The 16,360-nt window shown below is 39.2% G+C and overlaps 1 protein-coding gene across 1 annotated transcript; it reads right to left on the bottom strand.

Moving 5' to 3' along the window:
• Positions 1–65: 65 nt before the first annotated feature.
• Positions 66–15,170, bottom strand: LOC106601123 (sorting nexin-8). The gene is made up of 13 exons (XM_014193065.2): positions 15,026–15,170; positions 11,097–11,224; positions 10,220–10,349; positions 7,016–7,206; positions 6,376–6,496; positions 4,602–4,738; positions 4,386–4,466; positions 4,021–4,181; positions 3,645–3,774; positions 3,475–3,543; positions 2,983–3,132; positions 2,319–2,468; positions 66–2,074 (listed from the first exon to the last, which is right to left on the bottom strand). The coding sequence occupies exons 1-13, from the start codon at positions 15,045–15,047 to the stop codon at positions 1,985–1,987; spliced, it is 1,560 nt and encodes a 519-aa protein (XP_014048540.2). The 5' UTR covers positions 15,048–15,170; the 3' UTR covers positions 66–1,984.
• Between the last annotated feature and the right edge of the window lie 1,190 nt (positions 15,171–16,360).

Here is a 16,360-nt window from a genome sequence, read left to right as displayed (position 1 = left end):
CGTGCACTGAGATGCAGTGCCTTAGACCGCTGCGCCACTCAGGAGCCAAATAATAATGAGACGGGTATCTGATACTTTTTATTGAACATTAAGTGAGATTCAACATAAAACTGTACAATAGTTAAACGGTCCTGTATCTACATCCTTCACCTAGTTCCAATTTTCTTTCTCAAAGATCATATAAAGCATTTGTTCCTCTTATTATTTAAGGCTTGCCAAAAAAAATAAGGTTATGACAATATCTTATGTTGACACAATAATAAGAACTTGTGAGGAACCAATTAACAGTTCCACAGAGAAGACAAAAAAGAATGCATTGCATAACAAAAGGTATTGCCCCGGAGCTCTCTAATATTACTCAGTTCTAATTGGGAGACAACATTTTGTTACACAGCCTCATTTATGTACTTTAATTACATGTAAAACACATGCAATTTGCACATCCTGCAAGAAGAGGGTGAATTTTGCAAGAACAGGTTACGTAAACTTTCAAAATTGTGAGTGAAAAATGGAATTCTTCATCAGATCAAATAATGAGATAAACTTTACCAACATAATCTTATGCTTTAGACATGGAATCAATGTATACTGTTGAATAAGAGGACAATAAATCATTGGGTATATTCTTGAAAAATATAAATCAGAGAATATTCTTGAATATTACATACACAGAAAAATATTAAATCTAGTTTTCTTCAAATCTACATTAAGTAAACACTGAACCACCACTGCAGCTTAATTGAAACTGAAACATTACAAACATGTCAGAAGCATTAACACAGAGCACATTTAATTTCTACCTGAAATAAAATATTACAGGATAATTACTTCATAATTGCACTAATGACTGTGTGGCATTGTAGCATGTTTCTTTGGTATGTTCACCATTGGTCAGGTGGAGTGTTATATCAGCCATAAATCATAAATTATTTACATTTGATCAAACTTCTTCCTCTTGATAGCTTGCTCAGCTCAGGCGTAGAAACTGAAGTAGCTTTTCACAGTATTGCAACTAAGATTCAATTGAAGCAAGGAATCTGAAGTCCTTTGCATGAATATCAAGACAACAACAAGCTAGCAAGCCCAGTTGTACAAGTGTGGTCAGTCGGATGATTAATACTTATGTTGTACTTCACAACAAACCATTGAATAGCATGCTGCTACTACATTTACTTTAATATATATTGGTTTGCCTGTCTTTATCAGAAATGAGGCTGTGCCCTGATTAGAATCTTTCTAAAACATCTTAAATATTTACGCTAGTCATTTTTAACACAAAGGTTATATTGCCACCACCTGGCTGCGGTAAGGAAACGTATCTTCCCTGTGTGGCAACATCTTCAATCAGCTTAATTAGTGTATTCTTACATTTGTCTGCCTGCAATAAGACACTACATTATACCTCAACGCAGGCGAATGATCCTCCAAGAAGTGTAGGTAAGAAGTCCCTCATATGGTAAAGGCAGTGAGCTACAAAATAACAGAAAGGTCCAGCTTTTCAACAAAATGTTCCCTATACATCAATTATGAAATCAATATTTTCCTCTTCTCATACAGCAAGGCAGCAGTACACATTCTTCAAAGCACTCTTCCACTTCCCAATGAGCTCCTTTGACTGATCAACCTCTGTGACATCCCTAGTGAGGATGCACGTACAGTATAATATATCTTGAGCTGCAGACCACATCCATTCATTGAAATCAGTGACGTAGTGGTAAAAAAAAAAAAGTGGGTAAACTGATCGCCAGGTAGCAGAGAAAAAAGTAGCGCTCCCTATACTTCAATGCATTTTTCCGCAAAAGGTGGATAAACTGTCCCACAAACTACATTTACTCGCCACTGATTGATACTTAAGGCACAGTTTGTAGTGTTTTTCAAGGTTTTATGAAAACAGTTCACCATCAGTCCCTTCTGAGACTGACTGTATCTTGGCTTGCAAAGCAGCATATTCATTGCTTGTTGAGAGAGAAGGGGACATGGGCGTCTACTTGGGTGTAAGAGGAGGGGATTGCATTTCATCGACACCGAAGAGACACCCAAGCTTCTGCTGGAGATCATTCCACACTGCACCCATCTAGTTATCGAACAAACAAAGTAGTCTGTTATAGTGAAAGCATCCTCTGACCAAAATTCCAAGACGATCATCTTATAATTGTGTATCTGTTAAAGATTAGAATCAACACACACACACACACACACACACACACACACACACACACACACACACACACACAAACCTATGAACTGTGTGCTCCACTACTTCAACTCAATCCTTAGAAATCCATGCCTAACACTGTATATTTCCAGGTGAGTCTCACCTCTTGGTGACCTTGGACCTGTGAGTTGACGAAGGCTCCCAGGATGTGAGAGGTGATGGGCAGGTATGTGAAGATGAGCTGAGTCTCCTGGTGAAGGCAGAACAGGGAGAAGTAGTTCCGCAGTTCCATGGTCTGAATGGCGTTCTCCTGCTGTTGGGGGAGGATACAAACCATTACTTCACAAACCACAACCATATGATGGTTATCAAGAGGAACAACCTCATTGATCATAAGACTATGCTGTCATGGCCTTGTCTGTAGAAGTCAGTGTTGAAAAACATGACATATGAGATCCATTCTAAAGGCTGAAATGCCCAAATGTCAAATGCAATATCGTCCTAAAATGGTTTAGTATGAGAAATGTGGTAGGATATACAAGGACATCAATCCTTATACCAGGGTATCAATCAACTCCACAATGATGGCATATAGGAAAATGCTATTCCCTCCTTCCTCTCAATGTCAGAGAGGACACAGTCTCTCCGAGGGAGGGTGGGTTGGCCTGTGATGTCAGGATAATGAAGATTAAATAATGTCAACAGTGTTGATTTGACATGTGACAACACTGAGTAAATGAGGAAGGAAGAGCGCTTTCAAGCACACTGGGTGAGTGAGTGAGAGAGAGCGGGGAAGAGAAGGAGGTAGAATGAATGAGAAAGAGAACCTGCACAATGCGAGACTCCAGTTGCTCCACTGACACCTGCTCTTTGGGCTGCACTGTGGCACTCATCATCTGCCTCTTCATCATACCGTACTTCTGCAGCGCTCTCTGGTGCTCGTGCAATACTCCCTTCTCATGCCGCTCACACAGATCCTATGGGACACAACAACACACACACACACACTGGGTAAGAAATAACTACAATTTCTTTTTACATTATATAGTCATTTAGCAGACACTCTTGTCCAGCTTACAGTAAGTAGTGAGTGCATACTTCTTCGTACTGGTCCCCCGTGGGAATCGAACCCACAACCCTGGCGTTGCAAGCACCATGCTCTACCAACTGAGCCCCACAGGTCAGAGATGTATTGTTAACGCTCTTAAATGAAGTTGCTGCTATACCTGTGTAGTACATTTGTAATAACACTGGTAACATTGCGTTAACATGACACATAGTTCTTCAGTAACTGCATTTTTTACATTTCTCAAACTCACTCTGTATGATTGCAGCAAATCCAAGAATAGATTCAGTTTTTCCACAACATCGTCCTCTTCTCTCCTCCCCTTAAGATATCAATGAATAAATGATTATGTTTTGCACGCAGGTAGAGTTTGGCAATAGCACAGTAGAGCAGGTGGTACGTATACAGTGAGCTGGATTGTACCTGCTGAGCACCTTTGTCGGCTAGCAGAGCAAACTCCACGGAAAGGCCTTTCAGAGACTGACGGAGAATGCCCCAGGTGCTTTGGGATGAGGCCAGAGAGGGAATGGGTGAACCATCGGAGCCCAGTGTACTGCAACAGAAAGCATAACTAGAGAAGCTGGACCAGTACGGTGTCTTGGCTGACAAAAACGATTTGAAGTGAAAACCCTGAAAAGGAAAAGAAAACAAATCCTTTACAATTGCCAACATATTCTTCCCCAAAACTGTTGTATGGGTGGAGCAGCTAGCATAATACGTTTCCTTGGGCCAAAACACTTCTGTAGAGAGGGGCGATAGAGAAAGAGAACTTTATGCCCTTAAATGCTGAGTTCTGTACCTGAGCTCCCTTCCAAACATTAGCAAATCAGTGGCATTTTCCTTGGAGCGCTCAGCCATCTTTTCTGCCCGGTCCCGCAGCTTGTGAAAGCTGTTGTGGATATTCCTGATCAGTTCTCTGCTTGATGAAAACTGGGCCTGGATATCAGCTGGGAGATATTCCTACAGCACAGATGTACCAAGACTCACACTGCTGCATCTCAGTAGACATTTACATTTACATTTACATTTTAGTCATTTAGCAGACGCTCTTATCCAGAGCGACTTACAGTAGTGAATGCATATATTTCATACATTTTTTTTCCTGTGCTGTAGGATATCAAACAGTCATTTGATGCACTATTTCATAATATAAACAATACAAACCTTTGCCAGACTTGCCATTGTATTAGTCATGAATTCATCTCCCATTTTCTTGCAAGCGTCACGCATTTTCACTTGAACGTCCTGAGAGTAAGAGAGAGAGTAAAGTTGTGTGAGCAGTACGGTCATTATCCATGGCAAGCCAAAGAACAAGGCGATCTTGGCATAGACAACTAGCAGAGATGAAGCGAGGTGGTCTTTTCAGTAGCAGAGACGTACCGAGCCGTTGAAGGTGAGAAAGGTCTTGACCAGTTCGTCCTCGGAGAAGAAGGGGTGTCGTGCCACTAGGTTGATGAACCGGCCCAGAGCACGCCGCCTTCCCTCTATAAAGTCCCTCTCAGACATGGAGGCCAGGACTGTAGACAGACAGAGGTCAGTTAAAGAGCCAGCATATTCAGTTGTTCTGCTTCCGTAAAACAGAAGAGATCATACCGTTTTATGTAATACAGTCAGGGTTGGCTCTTGAAGTAACTAATCAACCTGGATTACTTTTAAAAAAGTGTAATCGGATTACTTACATTCTTAAAAACAGCTAATTACTTTCGGGATTACTTCATCTATCTATACTTCATCTTGATAAAACTTTTTCATCATTGCTGTCATTTAGCGCACCATCAGCACTTCTCACATGCTCTCAGAGATTCTATTCTGCTGATCGCCCATCAAGGGTGGATGGCTTCTTATGTGGTTGAATGAATTGGTAAGGCTTCCAAAACATTTACACCTGGCTCACTGGTCAATGCAAATCATCTGGACTACAGAGTTCCTGCTTGCTGCTTTGAAGCAGTGCAGTTTCAAACTCTCTTTCCTTTGTGAAATGCTTTCTGATTGCACAATATTTCAAAATGTAGGCCTAATCATGGGAAAAAAACTATTGAATGCAACCAATGTTGTTACTGTTTAAGAGAAAAGGGTCTAAGCTTTCTGGTCTGAATTGTATTTAATATTCAACAAAGGGCACTCACGTTGGGCATTCAAGGTGGGTGTATAGGCATATATATTAAATGTACTGTTAGATATACATTTCACGGCTAACTATCAGTAATATGCTATATTTTGAGTTAGCGATATAGCTAACCACTTCCTCAGCTGGTGAATTAGTCCCAAATAAATTAGCCTCAAAATATAAATTAGTGCCCAAAAAGATGTAGACAAATGAATATCTATTGAACAAAACAATATAAAAATTCTGTAACCCTATTTTCATAGTAAAATAACAACAACTGCCTAGTTGCCAAACCCCAAATCCATGACAATCACCGGTTTAGGTTGCAAATCAAAACAGCTGGAATCATGCAGTTGTACTTGAACATGTTAGAATAAACCATGCATTTCTTGAGTCATACCGTGTTAGTAGTCTAGTACACCACTGAATAAAAAAAAACCTGAATTACTTTATAAGACAATAAGGCAACCATTTTTTTCTATTGCGTGACCCCACAGCAATTGTGGTGCAACCAAATCATGGGCTGGTGCCAACAAGTGAAAATGTTAGTATGGAGCCCTGTGACTTTGCTCTTACACATAGAATATAACATGAATTATAGGACCTTTAGGCTCTCACCCCATTTGGAAATAATAATGTTACTAAATGAAAAAAATACTATATTAAATCAACAGTTTTAAACGTTTTCAAATATGTTAGAAGTGAAAGTAATGCAAAAGTAATCAAAATGTAATCGGATTAGGTTACTTATTTTGGAGCAATCCAAAGGATTATTTATCATGTAAATGTAATCAGTAACGGATTATATTTTTCAAGTTATCTGCCCAACCCTGAATAAAGTAATAACATTTGTATCTAATAATGGTAATATAAAGACAGAGTTCATGTCTGCTGTGGGAACACGGGTGAAGTTGGATTAATAGAATTGGAGTTCCTTTGGAGCAGCGGGACCCCAGCTCCGATGCAGAGTGGAACACTATTATTTACAGATCAAAGCCTCACTCTCCTCCTAATAATCAAACGATCTGACTGACATCCTCTATATACCTCCTTTCAGCATTCTCTTAGGCGGCAGCGCAGGCACCATTCTGTAGGCAAACCTCTGCAGCAAGAGCTCGTGGAAGACGTCAAAATCACTGTACCGCCGGTAAACAGATATCTTAAAATGCTGAAAAAGTTAAAACAAATATTATCTGTGAATAACCGAGATGTGCAAAATAACATAATGCTTTGGGTTGTGAATTCAACAAATATATTGACAATGGATGTGTTTGTCAAGGGTTGGCTTTAGTTCATACTGTTTGTGAATGTTCACTGCACAGAAACAACACCATCTCTGTTCAGCTTAGGCATCCAGTGTAAACAATGCAATGTACTGTATGTATACATTCATTTTTAGATGGACCCTTACCAACAAGCATTAAAGCCATTCGTTTCACCAAGCCAATAATGAAGAAATAATTGAGGAGCCAGGAACATAGCCAGATGGAATTACAGGCTTTTTTGAGTTCAAAATTCCTCAAAAAAAATATGTTGCTCATAATGCACAATTGTGACCTATTTGAAGTAAAAAGGTAAATACATGGTAAAGTATGTGCTTGACCTTTTCTATGAATAATTTCCTTGACTGTTCTTCTAACAAAGCCCATTTATGTTACACTCATACGTAATTAAATGCAGCCTTCACCTGGCTGGTGATCTGGTACTCCACGTGTTTGAGGAACAGACCCTTCTTTTCAGGAATTAGCTCCACCTGGACTGTATCCCTGGCAAGCAGCTTGCCCAGGGTCTGGGACACCGTGAGGGGGCTCTCCTGAGTTGGCTGCATCCTCAGAGTCTGGAGGTCCTTGAACTCACCAAGTTGGGGCTTAGGGAACTCTGTCAAATCAAGCATGAGTAAACAATGCTCTCATCTACTCATTTCTCTAGAAGGCAATCAGAACATCTATGCGTGTACACATCCAGCTCTATTGAACTAATAGACATCATTTATGATTTCCTGTAGTGCAAGTTTGAATATAAAAAAATCTGTCAAATCAAACATGAGTAATTGAGACCAATGTTCCTACACACATCCATGTTGTGTGGGGAAAAGCAAGCATGTTCCAGTGTACATTTGACATTTCACCTCCCTTAGTTGCCCTCTGATCCTTCAGACACTTGAATTCTCCCATTCACATTTTTTTGATTACTTTTATTTAATCAAGGGAGCCCAATTGAGACCAGTGTCTCATTTGCAATGGTGCCCTGAGGACACACTTCCGTGAACTCATTTAGCAACAGTTTTAAACTGCCCTATCGGCACCAGGGAATCCAGGTGGAAATTGTTTGTAAGGTATTCCATAACTGTGGTGCGTTAAAACTAAAGGCGAATTTACCAAACTTTGTGGAGACAACCGGTACCTCAAGAGTTAAGAAAACCTCCGAACGGGATTGGTATCTCATATTGAAATATTTCAACAGGGAAGTGAGGTATGTTGGAATCTTGTGGAGCAGAGCTTTGTAAACAAGAAAGGAGTAATAAATTGATCTACAGGATTGTAGTGAGGTCCAGCCAACCTTCTGATACATGATGCAGCGATGAGTATTAAAACTGTCAGTGAAGCGCGCTACGGTAGACGGCATCCAACGGTTTAAGAGTAGTGGCTTGCTGCAGTCTGGTAAAAGTATTTGCCCCCTTTCAGATTTTCGAAATTTTTGGCATATTTTTGATACTGAATGTTATCAGATCTTCAACCAAAACCTAATATTAGATAAAGGGAACCCGAGTTTAGAAATAACAAAAAAAGTTATACTTATTTTATTTATTTAATTCACACAGTTATGCAACACCCAATTCCCCTGTGTGAAAAATGAATTGCCCCTTACATTCAATAACTAGTTGTGCCACCTTTAGCTGCAATGACTGCAACCAAATGCTTCCTGTTGTTGTTGATCAGTATCTCACATCGCCTGAGGCAGCAAAGCATCCCCAAACCATCACACTACCACCACCATGCTTGACCGTTGTCATGAGGTTCTTACTGTGGAATGCAGTGTTTGGTTTTCGTCAGGCATAATGCGACCCTATGTCATCCAAGTTTGCCAAAAAGCACCTGGAAACACCTGGATAATCATCAAGACTCTTGGAAGAATGTTCTATGATTGATTCAAAAGTATAACTTTTTGGACACATGGGTCCCATTATGCCTGACGAAAACTAAACACTGCATTCCACAGTAGGAACCTCATACCAAGAGTCAAGCATGGTGGTGGTAGTGTGATGGTTTGGGGATGCTTTGCTGCATCAGGACCTGTACGACATCACCTCATTAGAAGGAACCATGAATTCTGCTCTGTATCAGATAATTCTACAGGAGAATGTTAGGCCATCCGTCTGTGAGCTGGAGCTGAAGCGCAGTTGGGTAATGCGTCAAGACAATGATCCAAAATACACAATCAAGTCTACATGGCTAAAAAGCAATACATTTGAAGTTTTGGAATGGCCTAGTCAAAGTCCAGACCTCATCCCAATTGAGATGTTGTGGCAGGACTTGAAACAAGCAGTTCATGCTTGAAAACCCACAAATGTCGCTGAGTTACAACAGTTCTTCATGAAAGAGTGGTCCAAAATTCCTCCACATTGACGTGAGACTGATAAACAACTACAGGAAGTGTTTGGTTGGAGCCATGCAGCTAAAGGTGGCACAACCAGTTATTGAGTGTAAGGGGGCAACTACTTTTTCACACAGATGCATTGGGTGTTGCATAACTTTATTTATTAAATAAATGGAATAAGTATGTAATTGTGTTATTTGTTCACTCAGGTTCCCTTTATCTAATATTAGGTTTTGGTTGAAGATCTGATAACATTCAGTATCAGAAATATGCAAAAGTAGAGACAATTAGAAAGGGGGGAAAATACTTTTTCACGGCACTATATATAAATAGTAAAGAGCACAGGTCCCAATACCAACGCCTGCGGTACACCTTAGGTAATATTGAGGAAACTAGACTTGACACCATTAGAAAGCACACATGACTCTCCCTAAACTCAAATGTCTCTTAGGTCTTTCAAACAATTATGATGGTGTGATTCATGCGATCCTGAATTTAACCCTCCTTGACATTCCACAGAGATATGAGCAGAGTTAATAGTCCTCCTACAACAACCTGGAAACCAGCTCTACCATAGCTCAGCAGAGAAAACGTGACATCAGTTTCACAGAAAGTAGTCAGCTGCCATATTGGCAGGACTTGAAATAACACAAGAGGGCCCTAAATAATCGTATGAGCTTTGGAACAGAGCTCTAACTCAGGGCTGTGTTCGGAGTAATGGCTACCTCTGAAAAACCAAAGACGATGACTCCTCTCCAACTTAATGGTACTGTACACTGTAACAGTCATGCTTTTCTTCACAAAAACCTAGCCGCAGAATGTGAAAGTAAATTGATTCATACAATCAAGAAATACAAGTGTACTTAAGAGAGAGGGAAGAGGTCTTCCTGTAACTTTCATTATGATTTTCACAGAGCTGTTCCAGAGGAATAAAAAAGGGCAGGGAAAGGTCTTTTACAGAGACATGGGAAGGGAGCTGGTGTATTCCCGGACGCAATGCCCAGAGGTTAGAGGAAACCGGCCAACAAATACGACACACTATGATAAAACTAGGACCAGCTTTTTAGCACAGCACACTTGCTTGTTTTGTGTGCAAATGCAATGTGTACTTTAGCTTGTCACATGCATATTCAACTTCACACAAGAAACATATAGTGAACTGAACTTTCTCACACAAGCTGTTCATAGGGGTCACAAAGGTTTTTGACCTTAGATACTAAACAGTCAAGCTACTCATTAAGCTACACATTTACTGCTGTGTCCTCCCTTGAAAACAACTAGTTCAAAGGCTTACCTTGTATGCAGTTCTCTAAAAGTTTCGGGCTTGGTTGCTTTCCTTGCTGAGCAAGCGCAATCAACGCCAGTGCTTTATATAGGGACAACTTGCTTAAGAATCCATCAGTGTAGTCAACATGCTCAGCAATCTGAAAAAGACAAGGACATTACAGGACTCTCTTAACAGGTCATTGCTCAATCCAAGGTCTAAATTCAGCAGTGGTTGACAAGAAAATGCAGAAAACACTTTAGTAATGATTTCATACAGTAAGAAACATCAAACTGAACCATGTGGTCTCAGCTGAAATACATCTATGAAGCGTTTCCATGGATAATGGTTAACACGTTGTATTTTTCACGTCCCATGTGCTCTTGAATAACACAACTTTTAAACGCCATCCCCTCAAATACCATCACTTTTCAGTAAGCTTTACTGAAGCAAATACCATCACTTTTCAGTAAGCTTTACTGAAGCAAATACCACTAATTAAATGGCAGCAAGGAGATAGTTAGCAGAAACCTCCCTTTCTAATAACTGGTGTTGGAACTAGTATTGTAATTACCCCCTTAGTACTTAGTGGTAAAACAAATATAGGCTTGAGAGGGTCTTTGAATAGAGTTGAATGGTTTGTATCAAAGAGCGCTAGATGTTTTTCAAGTATTTTCTGTTTAGTGTCTACTTCCTATTCTGCAGAATTTCTTGTTCACTTTTCTTGGAGTTCCAAGAAGGGAAGAGGATAGAAAACCCATAGGTCTAATACATTACAAACCAGTCTGTGCTTCTGTTTCATAACAACATTTAAAAAAAAACACAAACAGCCAGAACTCCCTTTCCACATTTGGCGGGCATTCTAAATCATAGATGTGACAACAACTAAAGAAAAAGTTGTGTTCACCTGGCCCTGCACAGCACTGGGAAGATCTGTTCTGCTGAGCAACCTCTGGAAGACCTCCACCTGCACTCGTTCATCTATCTTACTCCGGATGGCCTCATACACCTCCCTGTAGTATGGAGGGACTGATCCTGACAGAGGAGGTGCACAAACCATTAGGCATGGATTTATGTGGATGAAGACATTTCTATTAATTGCATGATTTGTGGATAAACATCATGGCAAAATCGATTTCATTTAACCTAAACAAAATCAAATGTATTGGTCACGTGCACATATTTTGCAAATGTTATCGCAGGTGCAACGAAATGCTTGTTTATAGCTCCAATAGTGCAGTAATATATAACAATACAGAAACACACACACTCCAAAAGAAATAAAGAAATATCAGAATGAGCAATGTCAGAGTCTGGATATATATATATATATATATATATATATATATATATATATATATATATATATATAATACATTTTACACAGTGTACAAAACATTAAGAACAGGTGAATCCATGTGAAAGCTATGATCCCTTATTGATGTCACGTGGTAAATCCACTTCAACCAGTGTAGATGAAGGAGAGGAGACAAGTTAAAGAAGGATTTTTAAGCCTTCAGACATGGATTGTGAATGTGTGCCATTCAGAGGGTGAATGGGCAAGACAAAATATTTAAGTGCCTTTGAACAGGGTATGGTAGTAGGTGTCAGGCACACCGGTTTGTGTCAAGAACTGCAACGCTGCTGGGTTTTTCACGCTCAACAGTTTCCATGTGTATCAAGAATGGTCCACCACCCAAAGGACATCCAGTCAACTTGACACAACTGTGGGAAGCATTGGAGTCAAAATGGGCCAGCATCAACATGGGCCAGAAGGTATTCCTAATGTTTATTATACTCAGTGTATATGCATATAATGGTGTGAAGATATGGACAGTATATGAATAGAAAAGGTGAGTACAGCAGTAGTTAAATAAGATGAGCCTTGACTAGAATACAGTATATACATATGAAGTGGGTAAAACAGTATGTAAACATAATTAAAGTGGCCAGCGTTCAATGACTATACACAGGGCAGCAGTCTCTAAGGTGCAGGTAGGGCTGAATTCAGGGCTTATAAAATTAAACCTCAGCTAAAAAAATAAGCCTTCAACATAGGAGCCACTAATAATATAATTATTTGATCAAATAATAGATTAACCTGCATTTTTGCAAAATCACTGATCTGGCTTTCAAATCAGTCTACGAAAATGCCCTTTTTGTTATAATTTTTACCAGAGCCATGCACATCCACTAATAATGACCAACTTCTGGTAACAGGCATTATAGAAAAATAAAGGTGTAAAATGCAACTTTTTGGGGACCCAGCATATTCACATAGAAATGTGAGTTATAGATCTGTCATTCATTGAAAGCAAGTCTAAGAAGCGGTAGATCTGTTTTATTTGCGCCATTTCTATGCTTCCTGTACTTAAGTTTTGTTTTTGCGTCTTTTACTTTCGGGTTCTGTACATCAGCTTCAAACAGCTGAAAATACAATATTTTTCTTATGGAAAATATATTTCACAGTGGTTTAGATGGTACAATGATGCTCTACACTGTATTTGCTTGTTTTGTCACAAACTGAAATTAGGCAAACTAGTCAAATTTTAGTAACCAGGAAATGGCTGAGTGATTTCTGCATAGTGCATCTTTAACACAGATCTCATAAACAATCTCAAGCACAAGCCCACCTGCTAGTGAGTAGCCAGATAATCTTTATATTTAAAGTCTAGCCAACTTGGATCTACAGTGCATTTTGTTGTGTTACAGCCTTAATTTAAAATGTATTCAATTGAGATTTTGTGTTACTGGTCCACACACACACACACTACCCCATAACGTCAAATTGTAATTTTGTTTTTAGAAATGTTTACTAATTAAAAATGAAAAGCTGAAATGTCTTGAGTGAATAAGCATTCAACCCCTGTTACTGCAAGCCTAAATAGGTTCAGGAGTAAAGAGTTGCTTATCAAGTCACATAATATGTTGCATGGACTTATTCTGTGTGCAATAATAGTGTTTAACATGAGTTTTGAATAACTACCTCATCTCTGTACCCCACACACTCTGTAAGGTCCCTCAGTCGAGCACTTAATTTCAAACACAGATTCCACCACAAAGACCAGGGAGATTTTCCAATGTTTCTCAAAGAAGGGCACCTATTGGTAGATGAGTAAAAAAAAAAGCAGACATTGAATATCCCTTTGAGCATGGTGAAGTTATTAATTACACTTTGGATGGTGTCAATACACCCAGTCACTACAAAGATACAGGCGTCCTTCCTAACTCAGTTGCCAGGGAGGAAGGAAACTGCTCAGGGATTTCACAATGAGGCCAATGGTGATTTTAAAACAGTTTCTGAGTTTAATGTCTGTGATAGGACAAAACTGAGGATGGATCAACAACAATGTAGTTACTCCACAACACTAACCTAAATGAGAGTTAAAAGAAGGAAGCCTGTACAGAATAAAATATTCAAAAACATCCATCCTGTTTGCAATAAGGCACTAAAGTACAACTGCAAAAAATGTGGCAAAGAAACAAATTTTATGTCCTGAATACAAAACACTGTCTAAGGCACCACTCCAGAATCTCCCATAAGTGTTCAATTGGGATGAGATCTGGTGACTGAGACAACCATGGCATACGGTTTACATCGTTTTCATGCTCATCAACCATTCAGTGGCCAATCGTGCCCTGTGGGATCGGGGCTTTGTAATCGATAGCATAGTCATGGTAGCCAAAATAATGGCCTGCCCAGCATTTTTATACGACCCTAAGCATGATAGGATGTTAATTGCTTAATTAACTCAGGAACCACCTGCTTTCAACTTTGTATCCCTCATTTCCATTATATGTAATTTTCATAATGAAAAAAAATGTCAAATAAACTATCGACAACTTTCCTATGGTAGTCTGGGTACCAACTAACTTTCCACTCCTGTCATTTGCCAAGAGGCTGGTAAAAACAAAATCCAAAACGGGAATCCTCTGCTCTCCCCACACCCAACGTTATGTTTACAATGGCATGTATTACGTCAGAATACCCAATGTTAGAATGTTTCTAATCAAATGTATGAATTAAATTCATGTTTTTCTTTCAGTCTAACTTGCATAAATATTGTGATTGGGTGATAGCTGTGAGGGTTATCGAATCAGGATAAAATCTGAATGATAGAATGTTCATATGAAGAGTGCTTAAAGTCTCAGGCAAATGACAGGAGAGGCAAGTAGTGGACTATAATAGCTAAACAGAAGACAACCAGGCTAGTCCTATGCTATGGAACGTTGAATACGTGAGTTGGACAGGTCATAGAAATATAATCTAGATTGTAATTCTATGGGACATGTAACATCCATAACAGGTGAGAACATGACAACGAGCAGACCAATGCAACAGTACAGCAGCCTGTATAAAAAAACTAGTTATCTGTCAAATCACCCTTAATTACACCTATCTTATGTTCTTGTCTATTACTGTTCTGTACTTGTATGTATTTGAAAGTTTTATGTGGACCCCAGGAAGAGTAGTTGCTGCATGTGCAGTAGTTAATGGGGATCCTAATAAACTAAACACCCTTGCTAAACTTGTAATCTAATGCTCAGATGAGTAGCCTGCATTTTACAATTCGCAGTAAACCTACTATATTACTGTTTATCTTAAGTTGACAGGTTTTATAGTTACATCACGAATCGTAGGCTGCACTATTTAGCTCTGAACACTTCACACCGCGTTCTCTTTTAGTCTGAATTCAATGAACAAACATAACCTCCCCCCCCCAAAAAAAAAACATTATTTCGCCTGTCGCCACGTAGAACGTTTACAAAAAGTCGAAAACACATTCTTAAATCCAACATAAAGATGTGGAACATAACATGTATTTAGCGAATTACCTTCATTGAGCTCGCCTGCCATAGTTCAGATTGTCATGTGAGCACGACAGCACCTCCATGTGATTTCCTGAAGAAAACCCCCCCGAAGAATTTCCTATTTCTTAAAGTTGTAGTGAACTTTGGATTTTTGCCAGATTTCAGACCTTATGCAGCATTATTGTAGGCACTAGACAAGACCTGGATTACTGCAAACTGGATATTAGGAATCCAGAACATAGGAGCATAGGTGAACAAGTGTTATGGTATATGGGCCCTCCCCCACAAAGGCTTGAAAAACCTCAAATATGCCTCAGCCCTCGAATATAATTGCATTCCCACTCTCAGTCCAACTTTGGAAACCGACATAGCCTAACCGCAGTGGTGTAAAGTACTTAATTAAGTAAAAATACTTTAAAGTACTACTTAAGTAGTTTTTTGGGGTATCTGTACTTTACTGTACTATTTATATTGTTGACTACTTTTACTTCACTATATTCCTAAAGAGAATAGTGTACTTTTTACTCAATACATTTTCCCTGACATCCAAAAGTAGTAGTTAAAATTTGAATGCTTAGCAGTACAGGAAAAAGGTCAAATTCACACACTTATCAAGAGAAAGTCCCTGGTCATCCCTACTGCCTCTGATCTGGTGGACTCACTAAACATAAATGCTTCCCTTGTAAATTATGTCTAAGTGTTGGAGTGTGCCGCTGGCTGTCAAAAAAACGAATAAAAAAAGGATATTGTGCCTCTGGTTTGCTAAATAAAAGGAATTTGATCTATAGATAGCATTTACTTTTACTTTGTACTTTTACTCAAGTAGTATTTTACTGGGTTATTAAGGTAGCTTTACTTTTACTCAAGTATGACAATCAAGTACTTTTTCCACCTCTGCCTAACCATAACTTGATTTGAAAACAAATCTAGCCAAATAAATCAAAGAACATCTCTTTGAGGACCAGTGCACCAAATCTATGTATTGTATATTGATATACAAATGTGTATATGATTACATTGTAAGCTATTTTTACTTGTTGGTCGTTCAATGGGTTCAGACGGTCTAAAAGTTTGAAGGGTGATTTGTCTCCTCCAATAGACCCCGAAGGAGAGAAAAAAAACAGTCAAGTAATTAGCAGGACCCTAAATTCATAATGACAAAAATGTTGTTATTGTACAGTGTGTGTGTGTCAATGATTTCCTGGATAGAGCCCAATAGTTTGTTCATTTATCCCTTCACTCAGCAGGTCGACTCGACAACTCGCTCTTACTGAAAATATGCCTGGGTGTGTGCAGCTCCACCATCTCGCCACCAGAGGCCACTACACACAAATCATTTGCACGAGACAGCGGCGCTGC

Source organism: Salmo salar, chromosome ssa03 (assembly GCF_905237065.1).
Source record: "Salmo salar chromosome ssa03, Ssal_v3.1, whole genome shotgun sequence".
NCBI classification, from domain to species: Eukaryota; Metazoa; Chordata; class Actinopteri; order Salmoniformes; family Salmonidae; genus Salmo; species Salmo salar.
The sequence above is the reverse complement of the archived record's forward strand: the minus strand, read 5'-3'. Positions and strand labels throughout refer to the sequence as shown.

Bases quoted from the DNA above. Each gene is read 5' to 3' on its own strand.
- LOC106601123 (XM_014193065.2), bottom strand. From the start codon at position 15,047: ATGGCAGGCGAGCTCAATGAAG. The intron at 7,207-10,219 runs GTAAGCCTTTGA...TTGATTTGACAG, and splicing joins TTTAGAGAACTGCATACAAG to AGTTCCCTAAGCCCCAACTT. The intron at 3,775-4,020 runs GTACAGAACTCA...TTTCTGTTGCAG, and splicing joins ATGTTTGGAAGGGAGCTCAG to TACACTGGGCTCCGATGGTT.